This window comes from Harmonia axyridis, chromosome 1, assembly GCF_914767665.1.
Source record: "Harmonia axyridis chromosome 1, icHarAxyr1.1, whole genome shotgun sequence".
Taxonomy (NCBI): domain Eukaryota; kingdom Metazoa; phylum Arthropoda; class Insecta; order Coleoptera; family Coccinellidae; genus Harmonia; species Harmonia axyridis.
The window spans coordinates 59,502,711-59,525,857 of record NC_059501.1 but is presented as its reverse complement, the minus strand read 5'-3'; the positions used below and the strand labels follow the sequence as shown (position 1 = coordinate 59,525,857).

The window sequence follows — 23,147 nt, the reverse complement described above, 5'->3', positions numbered from 1 at the left end:
AGGTTGGTACTAACTGTTCATACAAAAACTTGAACTAGAGGCGGCTCGCTTTTAGTCTCTCGCACTCGTGCGGTTTTTCGCGCTGAATTACGATGTTTTGATTAGTGCGAAATTTCACTTGAAGCAAGTGAATTTCGTCCGAGTTCCGCTCATGTAAAAGTAATTGGTTTGGAATGGATTTAATACGACTTACCTTTTATTCCAAGAGCTTTGGAAAGGTGTGAAATTACTCCAAATTTTTCTACTGCTAGCTTCGATCGTAGAGTCCTTTGTTATAGAACTTTCTGAATAAGTTTCTGATTCCATTTCCTCTTCTATAATTTCAAGGCTGCTCAATCTGTGTTTCCTTCTAAATGGTTTTTGTATCAGCATTTCGTTATTTGACATCTTTTTCCAGAGTATTCTACCTAGAAACATAGAATGAGACTAAAAAGCTACTAGTAGATCACGAAGCATTGGCAGAACAGTAATTTATAAAACAAGTGTAGAAGGCATTGTTTTCCTTCCACGAGTTCGAAATTCAAAAATGAAGTGACGAGTTATTGAATGGACTAGTGATAGAATGTGCCTTCTGTACGAGTATAATATATTATTTTCTCTAATTCTGTGGTTATTCCGTTCATTCTTCCACATCTTGTAGAACAAAATCGTGCGAGAATATATCAGAAACGCACAGTTTTCATGGTTATATTTTATTATTCTATGTTGGTACTCCGAACTTTCCGCCACGGCTTTATCTGTCAATTCATCAATTTGCCTTAAAGAAATCAGTTCTGCCAACCAACATTTTTCAATGCAAAAATCACTAAATTATATTTATGGAAATATTTCATTAATTTCAATGAAAATGCAATGAATTAGAGAAAATAATGTATAATACTCGTACAGAAGGCTCATTCTACCACTCGTTCATTCAAAAACTCGCCACTTCGTGGCTCGTTTTTGAATTTTGAACTCGTGGAAGAATATCAATGCCTTCTGCACTTGTATTATAAATAACTATTCTCTAATTCTGTGGCTAATCCGTTCATTGTGCCACATCTTGTAGAACAAAATCGTTCGAGAATATAGGAACTTCACACAGATTTCATGCCTATATTTTATTATTATATTTTAGTACTCGGAACCCTCCTGCCACGGATTTGTCTATTATCTGTCAAATTTGTGATACAGAAAACTGTTGTACCAACGATTAAACGATAATTATGGAAATATCTCAGTGATTTGGATAAAAATTCAGTGAATTAAAGGAAATAATGTATAATATTTGTACAGAGCCTCATTCTATACCACTCGTTCATTCAAAAATTCGCCATTTCGTGGCACATTTTGGAATTTTGAACTCGTGGTAGAATATCAATGCCTTCTCTACTTATATTATAAATAACTATTCTATAATTCATCAAGTTTTTATTGTAATGAATGGAATATTTTCAGAAATATAGTTCAGAAATGTATTTGATGAAAAATATTTATTGGCAGGACTGTTTTCAGTGTCAGACATTTGAAAATCCGTGACTGGAGTACCAACATATAATAACGAAATATGTATAACCAAATAAAATTTGTTTGAAACTGAGATATTCCCTCACGATTTCGTTTTATAGCAGAATGAATTTTCCACAGAATGAAAAAAAATTATGGAAACAATTGTTAACAATAATTGAAAATGATAATTTTTCTTGAACTAATTGAGAAAATTTTCACATAAAATATAAAAATTGAATGGAATTCACACATTCATGAATTCCTCCTGAGTAATTTGCAGCCGGCTGTTTCATTTTCAAAATCACAGATATGATAAAGTTGAGATTTAGAACTTAGTTTTGAAATAACGACTTTAAGGTTCAGGCAAAATATCGTGGAATAAGTGGAAACACGAGAAGAAAAAAGAACGTGAAAATATTTACGTTTATTCCAGTAATAATCGAAATTCTCCAGTTTTTTGTATTTTTGTTCAATATACCTACTTTAACCTTCTGAATACAAATCTGATGTAAAAATTCCTGGTCTATCCCATTTTCAAAATAGAATAGGTACATGCTCCCAAAGCTCCCTTCTCAACAATCATACTAGAATTTATTTTTTCCATCTCTCAAAAGTGGCATGCCATGAAAAAATAAGATACTTTCAAAGCAATGTCATTTAACACTTTTTATTTCTTTTATTCCTATATACACTATTGAGCCTAGGTGTAGATGTTGAAGTTACTATTGCTATTCCCGACTCTATAATTTTTCAAATTTTATTCAGATCAAGTAATGTGTTGCGAAATCCTTTTATGTGTTTTTTTTTAAATATTGACGGGCTTGAGATCCGATTTTGATACTAATAATACTTTGTGACAGGAAGAACTAATGAACCGCTATGTTGAGTTTTAGATTCATTTTCTGATTATTATTTTAATTGGAGATTGTTCATAGAAAATTCTTTCGATGTTACTAAGTGAATCTTCATGATTCATTTCATTCGATTACCATGATCTTTTCAGATATTATCGGCATTCCAATAAATGTTAAAAGAATATTTTATCGTGTGCATATGAAAATCGAACTGTGAACTATAAATATCCAATGTTTACCATAACCTGATGAAGTCTCTGAAATAAATACTCGGTGATGCCAACATTTAATTCGTCAATTCGATATGAAACGTTTACCTTTTCTTACTGCTCTTTTGAGACACGGATCTGAATATACACTTCACAAAACGAAAAAACCATGCACTACTCCTAGTTACTATCGAAATCACCACTGGACTGATAATTCAGTTTCAGAATTTGCTTGACACCACGATACGGCAGAATTGGTTAACAATGTTTACGAAAAGAATAATTAAGATAAGGGGCATCAAGATTTTTGTGTTTTGAGATACAGATTTTGGCAGACAACGAAATTCTCATTTAATGCTATGAATCAGCCTCCTATATAAACAAAGGGAGTTCCAAATTGAGTAACTGGATTATCATCTTCAATGTTGATGAGCGTTTGGTTTATTAGGCCTAATACAATCGGTGAATTTGTAAAATTTTAATTATTTGATAGAAAATACAATTTGTATATGATATTCCCCAAGCAGAATAATGGAATTTGGATGGAATGAAGCATGCAGGCAGAAATGTTTATAGTTTATAGTACAGAATGTTCCAAATGCTCACTGAATGCAACTATGAAAAAAAAATATTCGGATCCCCGATCTATTTTTTCGGAATAATAATATTCTAGAAAGTAGATCTTAGATATCTTGATTCGTCATATATCTCTTCTACATGATTACCTTCTATTTTATTAATAAGAGACATTGCAAGATTTTTGTGTCATCTCTAGATTTATCAGCAAATAGGGAAAACAGAGCATCATAATCATAAACTTTTTTTTAATTCAAATCTGAGGGTTATGATAGCATCGATTCGACTAATCGTTTTTAATCTTTTTCTAACTTTCTTTTTCGCTATTGAGAACCAGAAAATCTTTTTCGGCCATCATACATCTACAAAATTATCGTGAAAAATGTATGATACCTATTATTTTTTTAAATAAATTAAATGCGTACGCTTTGAATTATTGCAATTAGATTAATCTCAAAGGAATGTAGGATAATCTAAATCCTAATGAAAATCAAGTTAAAAATAATTCGAAAATCTTGAGTTGATAAAACAAATGAAAATTGAATATGTGGTAACACTCACCATTGAACAATCTTAATTTAAATCATAAAATTATCAAACGAATAATTGTTCATTCTACAAACCTAACAGTTTTTGAATAACTTGCTGGGAGATCTCTGACGAGATAACACACAAATATGGTCTGTATTCAGAATTAAAAATGGTTCATAAACATCTCTATTAGTTCATACAGGGTGTCTCGGGAAGAATGCGACAAACGAATACCATGAATTAAAGTCATCAAAGAGGACCTATATCAAAAGGTTTCAATCGCCTGAGTGCCTTCGTTTGGGATATACAGGGTGATGTTCATCTTATGAGTGAAATTTCACTGTTGAATAACTCTTTAACTAATCTACCGAATAATTTCAATTTTGAAGTTTTGTCGCCCTTAACTATCGCCTTCCTTCAATATTTCTGAAATCGAGTAAATCACATCCAGACTAGGAAAATTTAAGACCTTTTCTATTTTCTTGAATATTGAATCACCGTGTATGTTGATATCATGATTTTTTTTCGTTTTCTTAATCACAAAGAATTAATTCATAATAAAAATTTTAAATCTCTGCTTGGCGCCATTATACAGGGTGATCAATAAACATTTCTTCATGAAAGAAATTTCATAGTTCAAGATATCTTGAATTTATCGGTAGAATTATCTCGAAAATTGAAGTTGTTGCACCCTTCACGAATGTCTCATCTAAATTTTCCTCAAATTATTTAGGAAAACTTTCAATCAACAAGCTTGATAAAGAATAGAACAAAAACAGCAAATAAATTGAAAATATTTGATCTTGAAACAATTAATCAAAAATAAAATATTTTCAGTTCAGCAGATATTGTTCAAAATGACATTCCTCCATTTTAATGCATTTTTGAGCTCGTTGATATGATATAGTTGCTTCACAGATTTCGCTATCTTATTCGGTTGAATCGGTTGTACAGTGCATCCCATTTTGGGTGAGACAGCCAGGTTTCTCGCTTGTTATTTAAGATAGAGCCTTGCGGTTTTCACGTTCCTGTCCTACTTTTTTGTGAAACTCAAGTTGGTCTAATCAGATTTTGCATAACTGTTTCCGTTCAAGAGATACAGGGCGATTTTGGAACCCTCCTTTATCTCCGAAGTTATTAGAAATAATGCTGAGGTAAAAACTACGTCTGAATCAGAATTCTGCGTAGAATCCAGTGGCGTACTCTTTTTTTTTTCGGGATATGGTTTTGAAGTTTCAACACAAACCTATATTTTTTTTTAATGGAACGCCCTATATATCATTACTTCGTTGAATTCGTCATTTTTTTCCCTTCAAAATGATGTATGATACGATGTAGGTAGGATGTTCAAAAATGTCAAAAAAACACTAAAACATCAAATAATGATGATATTTTGTTAATGAGCGATGGATTTCCCATATGAAAAAAGGATCAATTGGATAATTTTCATTTGTGATTTTTATTTATAGTAGAGTGACCAAACAAAGATAATACACTCATCACTAACATGAAAAACAAAACGTAGGTACCTACCTAATAGCAACAAATGAATAATACAAAAATTCATAAACATTGCATAATATCTTTCAGATTAAACTGTTCAAATTGCTGTCCATTTTTTTTCCCTAATACATATAATATAATACAGTAAAAACTCAACAATCCCGAAGAACTTCGTGCATCAACAGAGGCAGTTTTCCAGGATTTACAAAACCGCCCTTTTATAATACTAAATGCACTCAGGCGTATTGAAAAGTTTTGTCAATTATATATTAGGGGAAAATGGACAGCTATTTGAACAGTTTAATCTGTAAGATATTGTGCAATGTTTATGAATTTTTGTGTTATTTATTTGTTGATATGAGGTAGGTACATACGTTTTGTTTTTCATGTTAGTGATGAGTGTATTATCTTACTCTACTATAAATAAAAATCACAAATGAAAATTATCCAATTGATTCTTTTTTATATATGAAATCCTTTGCCCATTAACAAAAAAAACATCATTACTTGATGTTTTAGCGTTTTTTTGACATTTTTGAACATCCTACCTACATCGTATCATACATCATTTTGAAGGGAAAAGAATGACGAATTCAACGAAGTAATGATATATAGGGCGTTCCATTAAAAAAAAATATAGGTTTGTGTTGAAACTTCAAAACCATATCCCGAAAAAAAAAAGAGTACGCCACTGGATTCTACGCAGAATTCTGATTCAGACGTAGTTTTTACCTCAGCATTATTTCTAATAACTTCGGAGATAAAGGAGGGGTCCGAAAAGTATCAATTTCCAAAATCGCCCTGTATCTCTTGAACGGAAAAGGTTATGCAAAATCTGATTAGACCAACTTGAGTTTCACAAAAAAGTAGGACAGGAACGTGAAAACCGCAAGGCTCTATCTTAAATAACAAGCGAGAAACCTGGCTGTCTCACCCAAAATGGGATGCACTGTACTTCTTTCATGAGGGAATGTTTATTGGTCACCTTGTATGACGGTGGCAAGCTGAGTTTTAGAATGTTGATTATGAATTAATTCGTTGTGGTTACGAAAACGAAAAAAAATATGATATTGACGTACAGACTGATCCACTATTCAAGAAAATAGGAAAAGTCTAAAATTTTGTTGGTCCGGATCTGATTTTTTCGATTTCAGAAATATTGAAGGAAGGCGATAGAAAAGGGCGACAAAACTTCAAAAATTGAAATAATTCGGTGGATTTGTTGAAGGGTTATTGAACTAAAAAAATTCATTCATAAGGGAATGTTTATTGATCACCCTGTATGACCGTGCCAAGCAGAGATTTAGAATTTTTATAATGAATTGATTCTTTGTGGTTCCGAAAATGGGAAAAAATCATAATGTTCACGTACAGGGTGATCCAATATTCACGAAAATAGGAAAAGTCTGAAATTTTCCAAGTCCGGATCTGATTTACTCGAATTCAGAAATATTGAAGGAAGGCGATAGGAAAGGGTGACAAAACTTCGAAATTTGAAATTATTCGGTCGATTAATTAAAGAGTTATTGAACTGTAAAATTTCACTCATAAGATGAACATCGCCCTGTATATCCCCAACGAAGGCACGCAGGCGATTGAAACATCTTGATACGGGTCCTCCATGATGACCTTAATTTATGGTATTAGTTTGTCGCATTCTTCCCGGGACACCCTGTATATGATACAGGAAAATACAAAAAATTATTGAGTGAAATAGCGAATTATTGAAAACGAAAATTATCGGCCTAGTGGCCAGTGTAAACATTTGAATTTTTCGGCTTTACGATATTAAAGTGATAAAAAAAATGCTGAGTTCCTCATTGTAATTATCCTCAAAGTCTGTAAACGAGTCAAAGGCTGCAAAATAAGCAGCGGCGTGAAAGCTGACAATGGTTTTATTTATGTAAATGTTTTCATATAATAGCACTATGCAGCTTAATCATTATTCTTTGTATATGTTTCTACGTCGCCTCGGCCCACTATTTTGGTGGTAATGATTCTGTGAAATGTTGATATCAATGAATGACTAAAATTTGTTGTCACGATGAGTTTTTTTAATGCTGTTATTAATATTTTCCAAAGAAATTTGTATATATAAAAAGAATTTATTTTCGAAATGAAAGAAAAATATTCATATATGATATAAGGTGTCCCATCGAAAAACGAGTCGAAAAACTCGATATCTTCGTAACGGATGACATTTTTGAAAAATCGAAAATGGGATGCTTTTCAACAAAAATAGGGTGTCCCATATTTATTTATTTATTTATTTATTTAATACAAGAAACACCTACTCTCCTCTATATCTCTAAAATGATAATTAATTTCTATGATATGTTATGAGTACCACATAAAACATGAAATTACTGAAAAAAACGTTTCAGAATTTTTCGAATATGTCGAACATAAACGAAAACATAGCGAAATATTTTGAACAGTTATTTTCAGAAGTGGCCTGTAACTCGAGAACGAATCAAGATCTTAAATCTACTTTCTAATATATTATTATTTCGAGAAAATTAAAGTTAAATCTAATATATAAAATTCTTCTGTCACGGGGTGCGTAATCGAACTCCTCCGAAACGGCTCGACCGATTTTCGTGATCCTTAGCGAGGATATTAGTCAAGGGGGAGAATCGGACAACATCTATTTTTCATCCCCCTAAATGTTGAGGGTGGTCCACCCCTTAATTTTTTTTTTTTATTTTTCAGACAAAATTTTTTTTTTTTATTTTTTTATGATACATCATACAAAAATACATGCAACCCTAAATTTTCACCCCTCTACGATCAACCCTTATTTTTTATTTGGTGATTAAAAAGTTTTATTTTTTTTGCAAGAATTTTTTTTATTTTGTCATGACTTATAATGAAAAATCTCATATGACTCTCAATTTTTCACCCCTCTACGTTCAACCCTTATTTTTTATTTGTTAATCATAAGCTTTAATTTTTTGGCAAAAATTTTTTTTTTTATTCTATCATGACTTTAAATGAAAAATCTCATATTACTCTCAATTTTCACCCCTCTACGATCAACCCCTATTTTTTTTTGTGAATTATAAACTTTAATTTTTTGGCAAAAATTTTTTTTTATTCTGTCGACTTAAAAAAAAAATCTGATTATACTCTCAATTTTTCATCCCTCTGCGATTAACCACTTTTTTTTATTTGTTAATTATAAACTTCAATTTTTTTGGTAAGAATTATTTCGAATTTGTCATGACAGAATAAAAAATTTCATATCTCTCTCAATTTTCACTCTTATACGATCAACCCCTATTTTTAAATCCCGATTTTTATCGTTTTTAATCTATCCACAGATCCGCAATAAGGTTGCAAGATGGCAATCAAATATTATAATTGTAGTACGATAAATTCTTATTCAGAGTTTATAATTTCAAGTTCCTTTTTTTATTTTCTGTTGAATTTTGTTTCTAAAGATGCCGGCAATTAGACGTACAAACTTAAGTCGCAGAACCCGTAATGCTGCAAGTCAAAGAAATACAAATGCAAGTCAAACTGATGAGCAACGAGAAACGCGGAATGAAGTTGAACGGAATCGATGGAACCGGAACCAACAAAATAGAAGTGTTGCGTTTAACCCCTATAGAGCTGCATTTAATTATAACAAAGAAATTGACTACAGTACACTGCATATCGTTGCTATTGGACCAATGAACGTTATTTGTCAATATTGCAAGGCATTTAAGTTTAAAAATGAAGCCCCTGCATTGTGTTGCTCGAACATAATAAAGAAATTAACTTAATTCAGATGAAAAGGTAACAGACATTTCTTGATTATAGGGCGGTACGAAGTTTGCCGGGTCAGCTAGTAAATAAATAAAAATTGATCGGGGGTCCTTGAAGATTTTTTCAAATAATTCTCGAAATGCTTTCAGTGAGCAGTGAGTTTGGGTCACTCTGTACTATAAACATATCTGTCTGTATGCTTTATTCCTTCCAAATTGCATTATTCTGGCAAAAATAATAACATTGGTGTAGTTCAAAGAATGCATCCTTTTGAAATTTCATAAGGATATCTACAATAGTAGCACGTTAAAAGTTTAAACATTCACGACATTGGTTCAAATGAATTTTTTTTAAATGGGTCCAGAAATCGTTCCTCTAAATATTAACATTGTGTAACACCCCTAATACACTGTCTTGTAATAGATAGCCACTTGCTACAGGCAAATCTTCGCCGATTTATATTCTTTTCATAACTGATCATTGTTGATCTTGTGTGGGAAAAGCAAATACATATGAATTATTTGATTCCAGTTTCTCTTCAATTTCCTTCTGGAACTGCAGCCATAGTTTCCCGCATGACGATATATTCAGGTGCCTCTATCGAGCATACAGTTGCACCTGAACTGCCTTTATCCTGCTATTATGGGCAGGCCTATCTGGAGAAGGCAGTCTTGTTGAGAGGACAGAACCGCACCAAGGGTATTAAACTAAGTTTAGTTACTGGTGAGTTGTTTGCCATTCTTTAAGCTATGCTTCGGTAGGTATTAAAAATTAAATATTGCAATTGTGTCATTGATCAGTTATCTATCCTGATTATGACAGGAACAACAGGTATTCCTCAGGGTACAGTACTTGGACCGATCTTGTTCCTGATTTATATCAATAAAATGGGACCAGTGATTGATGACTCTAACATTACATCATATGCTGATGATACAGTAATACTGTTCAATGCGAGATCTTCGACTGATGTCTATAAAAAGGCCGAAAAGGGAATCAGTAGATTGCTTCAGTGGTTGAGTGAATGTCGGTTGTTTCTGAATATATCAAAGTCTTTTTTCATGACTTTTTATGCCACATCTGTAGACCAACCAAAAACTGACCAACCATATCATGAAAAAAAAACGCTACTATAAAATACCTTGGAATAGTATTGGACCAACATCTAAAATGGAGCCACCACTCTTCTTATTTATGTGGTAGAATAAGAAAAACTTCTTAAAAATTGTATGAAATCAGAGAAATTTTAAATCTGAAGCTTCTCCTAATTATTTATAGGTCACTTGTAGAGTCATTGTTTAGGTACGGTATTGTTGTCTGGGGAAGTGCTTATGACAATGTGCTTTGTAACTTACAGGTATGTCAGAACTCGGCTCTAAAAATATTATTGGAAAAGCCTCGCTTATTTCCAACTATAGCTTTGTATTCTGGATGTGGTCTGCTCAACATAAGAAACCTTTATGTTTTTACCAGTCGTACATACTTTTTGAAAATAAGAAACCTCTTTTCGTCTGTCTCGCATGATTATTCTACAAGATCTAACTTAAGTAATGACTTGATGCTGCCACTTTTGCACACTAATGTTCGTCAACATTTTGCTACATTTCTGATCCCAAAGATGTTCAATTTGTTACCCCAATATGTGAAAAAATTCTTGTTGACAAAAAAAAAAAAATAGAAAGGAACTTAATTGTTTTATGGTAGATAATTCAAATTGGTTTGACTCAGTATTCGAATTATTGTATGTAGTTTGTTTTATGCCGGATATTATGCCTTCAAGTTTTCCCCTCAATGGTTGTGTGCCTCCCTTACTGCTGAAAGTATGAACCGATTATTTTTATCTGAATAATATCTCTGGGTATCATATACTGTATTTTTGCCAGATTGCCCCATGGTGACGGAAGCAATAGGGTAGAAAAGAGTAACACACAAGATGTATCATGTGATATTTTATAAAATTTTCTTCCCATTACTTTGTATATGTTACTTATTTTTGTATCAACTTTTGTGGAATGAATTGAATTGAATCTCAGAGTAATCACTTCATAGGTAGAGGGAGTATGTACAATTTTTAAGTGTCCCTAGCATGGTGGTTACCTGGACATTGTTTTGTATATACAGAGTGGGCCATTGAGAACGAAACGACGGCTCTGTCGGTTGGAAGCTCTGAATTATATAAAAACGCTTGGGCACGTCAACCTCACATTTCAAGGCATTTTAGACGGCATTCTTCAATAATTCTATGTCGTAAATCTTCCAGAAATTCTGGTTCGGATGCATAGATTTTGTTTTTCAAATAACCCCATAGGAAAAAGTCAAGTGGGGTTAAATCTGGAGATCTGGTCGCCATGGATCAATAAGATTTGAAAATAGTAAATACAAAATAAGTCAAAATTAGTTTTGGAAAGACAGTAATAATAATAATGAGTTTTATTTATGACCTTGCATTAGTACAAATATACTGGTAACAAGGCCCAAACAGTATATTAGAGAGGTCTAAAAGAACTGCCCTAATTTTTCCTTCTTAGAAGAAATAGTAGAGTATATAACAATCATGTCTTCTTTTGTTTTTTAGCGTCCCATACACGCGTTGCTGAAGCTAACAAAAAAAAATTGGAAAGAATAATCCTGCTGGGTCAAACGGTTCAAGACATCACCTCTGCTATTGGTTGTCCATCGAAGGTGTTCTATAAAAGTGAAGACAAAATGAAGATTCATACCCCCAATATCCATAAGACCACTGCCGACCTTAGTGATTATTTTTTCAATTATTTCACTCTTGGATTGGTGAGTTGTATTTTTTTAAATTTAATTTCTGTTTTACAGGGTGATTCACCGCGATTGCCTATTAGAAGTTTATGGAAAACTTATCATAATTTTGTGCTAAAAATTCTATTGGTATTTGGACAAAAATCTTTCTCCCTAAAATATTTTCAGATCTCTACTTCCGGTTATACCGGACACAGACTACTAATTTCTTATTTTAAAATGAACTCCAAGTATATTATTGCATCATTAGATTGCTTATTTGATAATAATTTCAGCAATATGCCATACCTTGGGTATAAACTAAACGGTTCATGAGTTGATGAGGTTCTTATGGAAAATAGGACTCACATCTTGTTTAATATTTCTGCAGAAAAAGTTTTTTTCGAGAGAACCTTTTTCATTTTCGATTCTGCAAATACGTAGGATTATGAGACACCCAAAGTTATGTTTTTTCAAATAGGAACACTAGATTTCTGTGCCATTTTTTGAAAGCTTAATTTTTCCTGATTTCAAAAATATATAACATTGTATGGTTTGTATCAATATGAATAATAGAAAATGCTCAAAAACCTTTTTTCATCTAAGAATCCCAATATTTCTATGGTTTCAACTGTTGAGGAGCACAGAAAAATTGAGCTTTCTATAACAAGAGCAGTGTCCTTCCGTCAATTTGATTATTTCTATGCTTTTCACTAATTTCTACAAAATTCGAATCTAGATATGTTTAATAAATTTTTATCTTAAAATTGAATTGGAAATAACGAAAAGATCCACAAGATCGAATGTTTCAATCGAAAGAGTTGTAATGAGATGGATGTATCAGAAGATTATTTTCATAGTCTCCAGAATGAATACGCACAAGTACCAATCTATTTTAAATAGCATATGAAACAACGCATATATGCTTGAACTCAACAATATAATTACGAAGGGAACAAACAAGAAATAATATTTAACCTAATAATGACAACAATTGCACAATGCACAGTCGACACATCTTCTCGATATTTCGCACCGAATTCAATAGATGAATATTGGAACCTGTGTTCAAGCAACCTGGAAAATTTATATTTTCGAAACTATTTTTATAAAATATCAATCTCGATTCGAATTTTGTAGAAATGAGTAAAAAGCATAGAAATAATCAGATTGACAGAAGGACACTGCTCTTGTTATAGAAAGCTCAATTTTTCTGTGCTCATTAACAGTTGAAACCATAGAAATATTGGGACTCTTAGATAAAAAAAGATTTTTGACCATTTTCTGTTATTTATTTCAATACAAACCTAACGATGTTATATATTTTGAAATCAGGAAAAATTAAGCTTTCAAAAAATGGCACAGAAATCTAGTGTTCCCATTTAAAAAAAACATAACTTTGGGTCATAGCTTCGTAATTAAAGACCCTTTTGAAAATACAAGCACGCCACTGGATTGTACGTAAAAAAATGCCTGTATAATGTTTTAATTTCAGAGCTCTATCATCAGTATTAGCGGAGATATAAATGTTTTTCGATATCGCCATTTTTCCAATTTTCGCTTATAACTCGAAAACAAAAGAAGATGGCCAAAAATGAATACTACCCTTGTTAGTTTCTCAGAAAAAGAGATCGAGAATGGGGTATCAGATTTTGTCTATCTCCTCTGGTTTAAAAGTTGTAGTACTAAAACATCGAAATTTGCCCACCCTGTACAGGGTGGGCAAATTTATATATATAAGCGAAAATTGGAAAAATGGCGATATCGAAAAACATTCATATCTCCGTTGATATTGATGATAGAGCTCTGAAATTTAAACATTATACAGACACTTTTTTACGTAGAATCTAGTGGCGTACTCGTCTTTTCAAAGGGGTTTTTAATTACGAAGTTATGACCCAAAGTTATGTTTTTTTAAATGGGAACACTATATTTCTGTGACATTTTTTGAAAGCTTAATTTTTCCTGATTTCAAAAATATATAACATTGTATAGTTCGTATCGATATAAATAATGGAAAATGGTCAAAAACTTTTCTCACCTAAGTGTCTCAATATTTCTATGGTTTCAAATGTTGATGAGCACAGAAAAATAATGCTTCTTATAACAAGAGCAGTATCCTTCCGTCAATCTGATTATTTATATGATTTTTACTAATTTCGACAAAATTCGGATTTAGATATATTTTATAAATTTTTCATTCCAAAATGGTTTCGGAAATGATGAAAAGATCCACATCATCGACTGTTTCAATCGAGATAGTTGTAATGAGATGTATGCATTGATAAATTATTTCTATAGGTCTCTAGAATGAATACGTTCAAATATTGACTTGTGCGGTTGACTTCTTTCTGGAAAACTATTCAAATAGTCTTGTGATGCTGCATCCTCATTATAATTGCACCTAATGTAACATTCGAGCATCTTGAACTTTTCGTTATTTCCATAATTCATTTTGAAATAGAAAAATATACAAGTATTTCGAAACAATGATACTCGTAGCGCTGATTTGATTTCAAATGATATAAATTGATGATTTGACAGTCAAAGCTCGAATCTCTATGATAGCAGTCCATTATTCTGTGAGAAATTTAGTAAAAAGCATAGAAATGAAGAAAATAATAGAAGGAGACTTCTTTCTGGAAAACTATTCAAATAGTCTTGTGATGCTGCATCCTCATTATAATTGCACCTAATGTAACATTCGAGCATCTTGAACTTTTCGTTATTTCCATAATTCATTTTGAAATAGAAAAATATACAAGTATTTCGAAACAATGATACTCGTAGCGCTGATTTGATTTCAAATGATATAAATTGATGATTTGACAGTCAAAGCTCGAATCTCTATGATAGCAGTCCATTATTCTGTGAGAAATTTAGTAAAAAGCATAGAAATGAAGAAACTAATAGAAGGAGACTGTGGCAATGATACAATGCTAAATTTTTCTGTGCTCATCAACATTTGAAACCATAGAAATATTGAGACACTTAGGTGAGAAAAGTTTTTGACCATTTTCCATTATTTATATTGATACAAACTATACGATGTTATATATTTTTGAAATCAGGAAAAATTAAGCTTTCAAAAAATGTCACAGGAATATAGTGTTCCCATTTAAAAAAACATAACTTTGGGTCATAACTTCGTAATTAAAAACCCTTCTGAAAATACGAGTACGCCACTGGATTCTACGTGAAAAAGTGCCTGTATAATGTTTAAATTTCAGAGCTCTATCATCAATATCAACGGAGATATGAATGTTTTTCGATATCGCCATTTTTCCAATTTTCGCTTATAACTCGAAAACAAAAGAAGGTGGCCAAAAATGAATACTACCCTCGATAGTTTCTCAGAAAAACAGATCGAGAAGTGGGTATCAGATTTTGTCTATCACCTCTGGTTCAAAAGTTGTAGTGCTAAAACATCGAAATTTGCCCACCCTGTACAGTTCATGAACTTGGGCAACTCAAATTCACTTCCGCTTGAATACAGTAGTACACGATTTTCGTTAATGTAGATCATGTGCTGTAATCAAAACAAACACAACCAACTTTTATTTTAACATCATACAGTAGAACCTCGATCATCCGGCCTAATGGAGGGGAAACGGTTCCCGGATAATCGAAAAACACAGACAATCGAAATTCCTCAAAATACGAACAACAACTATGAAAATTAGAGAAATGTATGGGGTACAATTATTTATTAAGCAACAAAATCAATAGAATCATGATACCATATAAAAATATACAAATGAAAAACAAATCATTGCATTGGTACCTAATAATACATCGAATATATATATTTTAGTTGAAGAAGTATGTATTTTTTGTCTGTCTTTTTTATATTATTCATCTTGAGACAAATGTGAGCCCGAATTTTCCTCAAGTGGAGGACATCAATATAATCCGTATCATTTTCCTGCTCTAAATAGTGCATCAGACCATTTGCAAATCTCAACGCGTCTTTGGCAGAAGCAGTGTTTCTCTAATTCTGTGGTTATTCCGTTCATTCTTCCACATCTTGTAGAAGAAAATCGTGCGAGAATATATCTGAAACGCACAGTTTTCATGGTTATATTTTATTATTATATGTTGGTACTCCGAACTTTCCGCCACGGCTTTATCTATCGATTCATCAATTTGCCTTGAAGAAATCAGTTCACCCAACCAACATTTTTCAATGAAAAATCACTAAAAGATATTTATGGAAATATTTCATTAATTTCAATAAAAATGCAATGAATTAGAGAATAGTTAGTTATAATACAAGTGCAGAAGGCATTGATATTCTTTCACGAGTTCAAAATTTAAAAACGAGCCACGAAGTGGCGAGTTTTGGAATGAACGAGTGGTAGAATGAGCCTTCTGTACGAGTATTATACATTATTTTCTCTAATTCATTGCATTTTCGTTGAAATTAATGAAATATTTCCATAAATATAATTTAGTGATTTTTGCATTGAAAAATGTTGGTTGGCAGAACTGATTTCTTTAAGGCAATTTGATGAATTGTCAGATAAAGCCGTGGCGGAAAGTTCGGAGTACCAACATAGAATAATAAAATATAACCATGAAAACTGTGCGTTTATGATATATTCTCGCACGATTTTGTTCTACAAGATGTGGAAGAATGAACGGAATAACCACAGAATTAGAGAAAATAATGTATAATACTCGTACAGAAGGCTCATTCTACCACTCGTCCATTCAAAAACTCGCCACTTCGTGGCTCGTTTTTGAATTTTGAGCTCGTGGAAGAATATCAATGCCTTCTGCACTTGTATTATGAATAACTATTTCCTGCGTGGAAAATTCTTCAACACTTTAATCGACAATCGTCTGTATCCATACAGTGGTTAGGTTGGGAAAATTTTGATGCGATTTCTGAATCATCCAGTATCTGATAACCGGGTTCATTTAAATCCGAATTTAGCCATTCCTCAACATCATCGACTAAAACATTTTCAAATTATACCAAATTATTACTATGGCGCATGCGTAATGAATTGAATCCCGGATAATCGAGTGGATGTCTGCTCGTAGGAACGGATGAGTGAAAATGTCGACGAGCACGGATTACAGAGTAAAACGGATAATAGGAGAACGGATAATCGAGGTTTTACTGTACTTCTGTATTGTTGGGATTAGACATTCACTTGATTATATTGTTGGGATATATATTATTGGTTGTTCCTTGTATAACGTGAATTGTCAAATTAATTCTAACAAAGTGTCAGTTTTAGATAGTTGTATTATAAAGTTGAATAAATTTCACATTTCTTATTCTCAAAGTATTATCTATAAATCTATCATGTATTAAGGCTTCGTTTTAAACAAAGCTTGCCGTGAAAATAGAATTGTGTAGGCTTGCGTCTGGAATTCATCAAGTCTCATTTTGATCAAATTCAACCTTACTTCTTTAATGGACAGAAGTTTAACTTGGCGAGTGTGGTTACCTTTGGTCAAATACGGTCCAAATTATTGATGTTGAAGGGCTAGTTGATGACGTCATGTCTTAATAATCAACAATGAAACAAAATGCGCTTGAATGCTGTTGGTTATTGTTTGTAATTATTACCATTGATAACCAGATTATTCGCTTGCAATCGATTATACTATAATTTTTTACAGGATATACTGTTTGATGCACGCACAAATTTGGTGAAAAAGATGATCCTTCATACTAATTATCCAGGTCACTATAACTTCAACATGTACATGCGGTGTGAGTTTTCTTTAGCTCTGAACGGCACAGAAATAAACGCTTATTCGCAATGGAAAGACGTCAGCAAGGATTTAGAGCCTAGCGAACAGCCGGTAGTCCTGAACAGGGCTAGTGCAACTAATTCAATAAACCCCTTTGGTAGTACTTTCTGCTATGGATACGAAGACATTATTATCGAGGTAAGACATGATAAAATTTATCTTTCAAGGAAATCACAAGAATTGGTCATTAAGAAACCCTAGATCAAATTAAATTTTGAAATTGTTATTTCACAATTTCACATCTATCAGCAACATGTCATTCATTAGTTTTTGAAGATTGTTCGATTGTTCTTTTTGATCAAACGAAAAATCATATAATTATAATGAATGCGTCGAGTAATTCGGGCCCACGGATGGCATCTTCTGTTTGGCGCTTGGTGCTCATTACAATCCATCACCATATCGGGGCATGGTGACTTGTGAGACTGAAGTGGGTTTAAACGGTTCCGATCTTCCGAGAGATGCGCAACCCACAACGCCATCTTTCGGACAAGCAAAGAGTCACAGGACTAATAAGAGCCCGTTCACATGACAAACGCTTTACGTGCGTTTTGACAACGCGCGTTTACAAGTACATGAATTTTCTTCGAAGCGTACACATGCCTACGCGCGTTTTTATGGACCGCGCGTAGAGCGCTGTTATAGAGCTTGCCCGTAGTAACCGCGCGTTGGCTCGCGCTTTGAGATCATAGGTTTCTAATGTAACCGTTCAGATGAGCGCGCTTGCACGAGCTGATAGATGCCAGACACATATTTACGTATTTTCCTTCGATCCGTTCGGTCAGAAATATTTCAAAATGGAACCGGATGCTCCTAAATTATTCATAGATGAAATTGAGAATATTCCTGTAATATGCGACATGACAAGTAGTGTATATCGGGTGTCCCAAACTCGATGGCCTATTAGACGTTTCTGGAAAACTAATCATAATTTTGAGCTGAAAATTCGCATATTGGGGTTTGAGACAATGATCTTTCTCCCTGAAATATTTTCAGATCTCTACAACTTCCGGTTATACCGGAAACAGACTACTACTTCCTTATTTCAAATGGCACACCCAGTATATTATTGCATCATTAGATAGCTTTTTTTATGGCAATTTCGGCAATATGCCATACCTTGGGTAAAAATTCAACGGTTCATGAGTTATTGGGATTCTTATGAAAAAAAAGGTGGCGATGAGGACTCACATCTTTTTGAATATTTCAGCAGAAAAAGCCTTTTTCGAAAAAAATTTATTTTTTTTCGTTTACGCAAATACGTAGTATTATAAGACTGTTTTCGGCTTGGACCAAAAATGTACAAGGTGTTAATAAGAGGATCATGAACTTGGACAACTCAAATTCATCAAAACTCAAGTATTTCAAATTAGAACCTATATTTTTTATTATTTCTGTCGACTCTACGTACAAAAATAGTGGGGGTTACTTCAGCAAACCCTATACCTATTATGAATACTTCAAGAGTTATCGGGGAAGAACTTCAAATGAGGAAAAACCGCTATTTATAACTGTGGGAATAACTGTCTGTTATTTCCGTAAAACACAGAAAGAAAATAAAATTCGATGTTTGGATAACTAAATTTTACATTTCATGAATTTTAATTAATTTTTCGTTGGTATTGTTGAGAAATCGATAAACCAATACAATTTTCAATTATGAATAATTCATTACAATTTTTGATATGTCAAATTTAGTTATGGAAACATCGAATTTTATTTTCTTTCTATGTTTTACGGAAGTAACAGACAGTTATTCCCACAGTTATAAATAGCAGTTTTTCCTCATTTGAAGTTCTTCCCCGATAACTCTTGAAGTATTCATTTTAGGTATAGGGTTTGCTGAAGTAACCCCCACTATTTTTGTACTTAGAATCGACAGAAATAATAAAAAATATAGGTTCTAATTTGAAAATCTTGAGTCTTGATGAATTTGAGTTGTCCAAGTTCATGATCCTCTTATAAACACCCTGTACATTTTTGGTACAAGCGGAAAACAGTCTTATAATACTACGTATTTGCGTAAACGAAAAAAAACAAATTTTTTTCGAAAAAGGCTTTTTCTGCTGAAATATTCGAAAAGATGTGATTCCTCATCGGCACCTTTTTTTTCATAAGAATCCCAATAACTCATGAACCGTTGAATTTTTACCCAAGGTATGGCATATTGCCGAAATTGCCATCAAAAAAGCTATCTAATGATGCAATAATATACTGGGTGTGCCATTTGAAATAAGGAAGTAGTAGTCTGTTTCCGGTATAACCGGAAGTTGTAGAGATCTGAAAATATTTCAGGGAGAAAGATCATTGTCTCAAACCCCAATATGCGAATTTTCAGCTCAAAATTATGGTTAGTTTTCCAGAAACGTCTAATAGGCCATCGAGTTTGGGACACCCGATATTCAGATAAAAACTCAAGGAGACCGTGTTGGGAAGATCTCGTCATCATATCCTGTGAAGGAGATGCTAATGAAGAAAAAAATTTTATTATGTGATCACATAAAAATGATAATAGCTCTTTATTTAGAAATCATGAGATACACGTAGAACAAATACAAATGAAGAGAAATAGTATCAAAATAACATTCACCTACCACTTAACAGCAGAAATCTTCTATACTAAGTATATGGTTCTAATTATAATTATTCAACAATAAATTAAATATCTTATTCTTAAATGGTTTATAATTATTTATTTCCTTGATTTCATTAGGCAGTCTATTGAAAAACTTTGAACAACTGTATTCTAGCTGGTATTTGTGTTGAATTTAATTTACATTTTGGAAAATAATGATATTGTACTTGTGTTATATTTATTTTTGATAAATAATAATAATATATATATCTATCTATACAGGGTGAGTCTTTGACTTGTACATATATTTTAACCGAAGATTCCTGAGGTCAAAAGAAACACTTTTTTCCTTTATAGTTTTTTCCGATTCGGCCCGGTTACTAAGATACAGGCTGTTGAAAATCGATAAAAAAATGTGATTTTCGGCTATATCTCGTAAATGGTTCTATTGAAGGAAATGATTTTTGAAATATAGCTTTTCCTTGATGTGATACATCTTCTCCGAACACAAGATTCCCTACACATCTTTCAGTTTCTTCATTATGAACATTACATCACATAAAAATACCAGAAAATCTAAGAACCCAACTCTTAAAATTAATTTGAACGTTCATTGAAGAATATTTGGCTAATTTGAAAAATAAAAGTATTCCTCATATTTTCTCGTACAAAGCGCCGTTTTCGAGTAACTTGATCTTAAAAAAAAAAAATTTTCTGTGAAATTCAAAAAATTGGGTACTTTGGCTAAATGCAACTCTGTTCTGTTGTGGAAAAAAAAACCACAGAAACGAATATTTACTATGATGTCATGTCTCAGATTTTAGAATTGAAGTACTAGCCAACTTAGTTTGAAAATGAAGTTATTTGAATAAGCTCACCTCAACTCCTCGATTTGATTACAAATTAAGTACTGAGCTTTGGCACAGCTCTGATAATAAGAAGATACTTCACTAAAATCAACATTCTTTTTGAAAAGTCCAGATTATTCATAAAGCCCATGTTTAAAAAAGTTTTCACAAAATAGTCCCATTATAATGACAACAATCAATATCCCACTAAAGACTGCTGCTATCGAACAATACTGTATTCTTCTTCAGCTCATTCAAACTCACATCGAAACATACCAATAGGACTAGGTACATACTAGACAAATTTTCATGTGATTGAGATTGAATACTTTTATTCTTTTGCTATTCCATAAATTCATCCTAAGAGCATATGATTGACATACTTCCAAAAGGGCCATAATTGTTTTAATGTGAAAACAAATTAGGTGAGTTGAAAGAAACTGGATATTCTATTGTGGATATTTAAATTGAATACTTCTCATTTATTTTCAAAGCCAAAATCAAGATGAATTAAGTAGTAAAGTTGGCTATAATGTAGGTACACATTAAGAACAAATTTGATTACAAGTGGAGTCTAACATTTTCCATTGATTACAGAGCCAGAATATTTTACATATTTCCATATTTTCATACTGATGGCTTCAAAAATATTGATGCATTTCAATATTTTTATGAGATAGTTGGAACAAATCAAATGCTTCATTTCATAACAAATATCTTATAACAATAACAGTGTAAACTGTAAATGAAAATTTTAGGTTAGAACATAGATTATTCGAACTGAACTGCTGTGTTTATATTTGGCATCACTCGAAATTTGAAAGTCAAACTTAAAACCACAGATTACTATAGTCTGTGTTAGAACTTTCACAGATTAATATTATTTATTTGAGATTTTAAGGTTAAATGGCAATTCTTGTAAACAAAACGATATCATATAAATGAAATATAATGAATGAATGGATATGAATTATGAGTATCAGAGCTAATATGGGTGGTAGCGAGCTCAATTCGTTATAATTATCGAAAATGAAATAGAAATCAAGAGAAGAATATTTAATCTTTACGTTCAACGAAATTGGAATAACTCATTTATTTTATTATAAACACTACTTTGTTCAACAAATGGAATGTAAAACGTAAGTTTATGATGGTTTTTCTAATTTAGTAGCTTATTTCCAAGGTTCAAAAGGTATATCTTATGCTTGAGAAAACTTCAGTGTTCCGGTTTTCAGGGGTGAATTAGCTCATTTTGAAAATTTAAAATGGCTATATCTTTTTAACAGGGCCGAAATCGGAAAAAGTGGTAAATGAAAAAAGTATTTCTTTTGACCTCAGGAACCTTCGGTTAAAATATATGTACAAGTCAAAGACTCACCCTGTATATATATATATATATATAATATAATAATAAATACTTTGGTAATCAAGTAATGATTTATTTTTGATATTCTGAAATGATAGGAGAAAACATTTATTTTTCGCATAAATAGTACTTAGACAAATAATTTTTCTACATTTGATGTAATTTTGCGTCCGTTTGAAAATAAACCGGTGTGAACTTAGCAGACTGTTTGACGGAAACGTCCGCAGGCGGTGTCCAGTGGCGTGCGGCAAAAAATTTTTTTTTTAATGGAAATATTCACTAGATCGGATATAAATTTAGGGAGTGGGTTCCGTATAGTATTCAGAGTCTCCGTTAGAGGAAATATTTTTTTTTTATAGATCTCGGTATATTTTCGCAACGTTTTTATTCAAATTATCATCTGTCTAATTTGAAAAATTCGTATCTCCGGAAGCGTCGGAGCATAACCATATTTGGTATGTAGATGACTATTAGCGTTGTGAATGAACTGTGAAAAAATCATTGACTTCCCTTGGGGTCCAGGGGTAGTTTTTTCGAAAATTCGTAACTATGGAGTAGTCAGTGACTTCCAGAAAACACAGAAAGAAACTAAAATTCTATGTTTCCATAACATTAATTTTCAAACCGACTTTTTTCAGAGCATCACTAAGTTGTTTTAACATCTCGCTCAATTCCTGCATGTTACTACTTATTAGGACGATGTCATCGGCAAAACGAAGATGATTTAAGTAGGATCAGTTTTAATTGATGAATAATAGAAACTATTCGATCTATTATTACCTACCAATACTTAAAAAAGTTTAATTTCCACCTAAATCTGATACTGAATCCAGATTCAAACCAAAATGTAGAATTCAAACTGAATACGGGCCGTTACGGCAACGCGCGTTCGTCGCTTGGCAAGCGCGTTCCATGTGAACGGTA

At 32.4% G+C, this 23,147-nt stretch overlaps 1 protein-coding gene across 2 annotated transcripts in view; it reads left to right on the top strand.

Moving 5' to 3' along the window:
• LOC123671126 (PHAF1 protein CG7083) overlaps window positions 1-23,147 on the top strand; it is a 61,238-nt gene that overhangs the window by 35,680 nt on the left and 2,411 nt on the right. For both annotated transcript variants that reach the window (XM_045604816.1, XM_045604815.1), the window contains exons 5-7: window positions 9,446-9,637; window positions 11,490-11,701; window positions 17,300-17,572. In XM_045604816.1, the coding sequence (XP_045460772.1) occupies window positions 9,446-9,637; window positions 11,490-11,701; window positions 17,300-17,572 (677 nt within the window). The remainder of the gene's footprint in view (window positions 1-9,445; window positions 9,638-11,489; window positions 11,702-17,299; window positions 17,573-23,147) is intronic.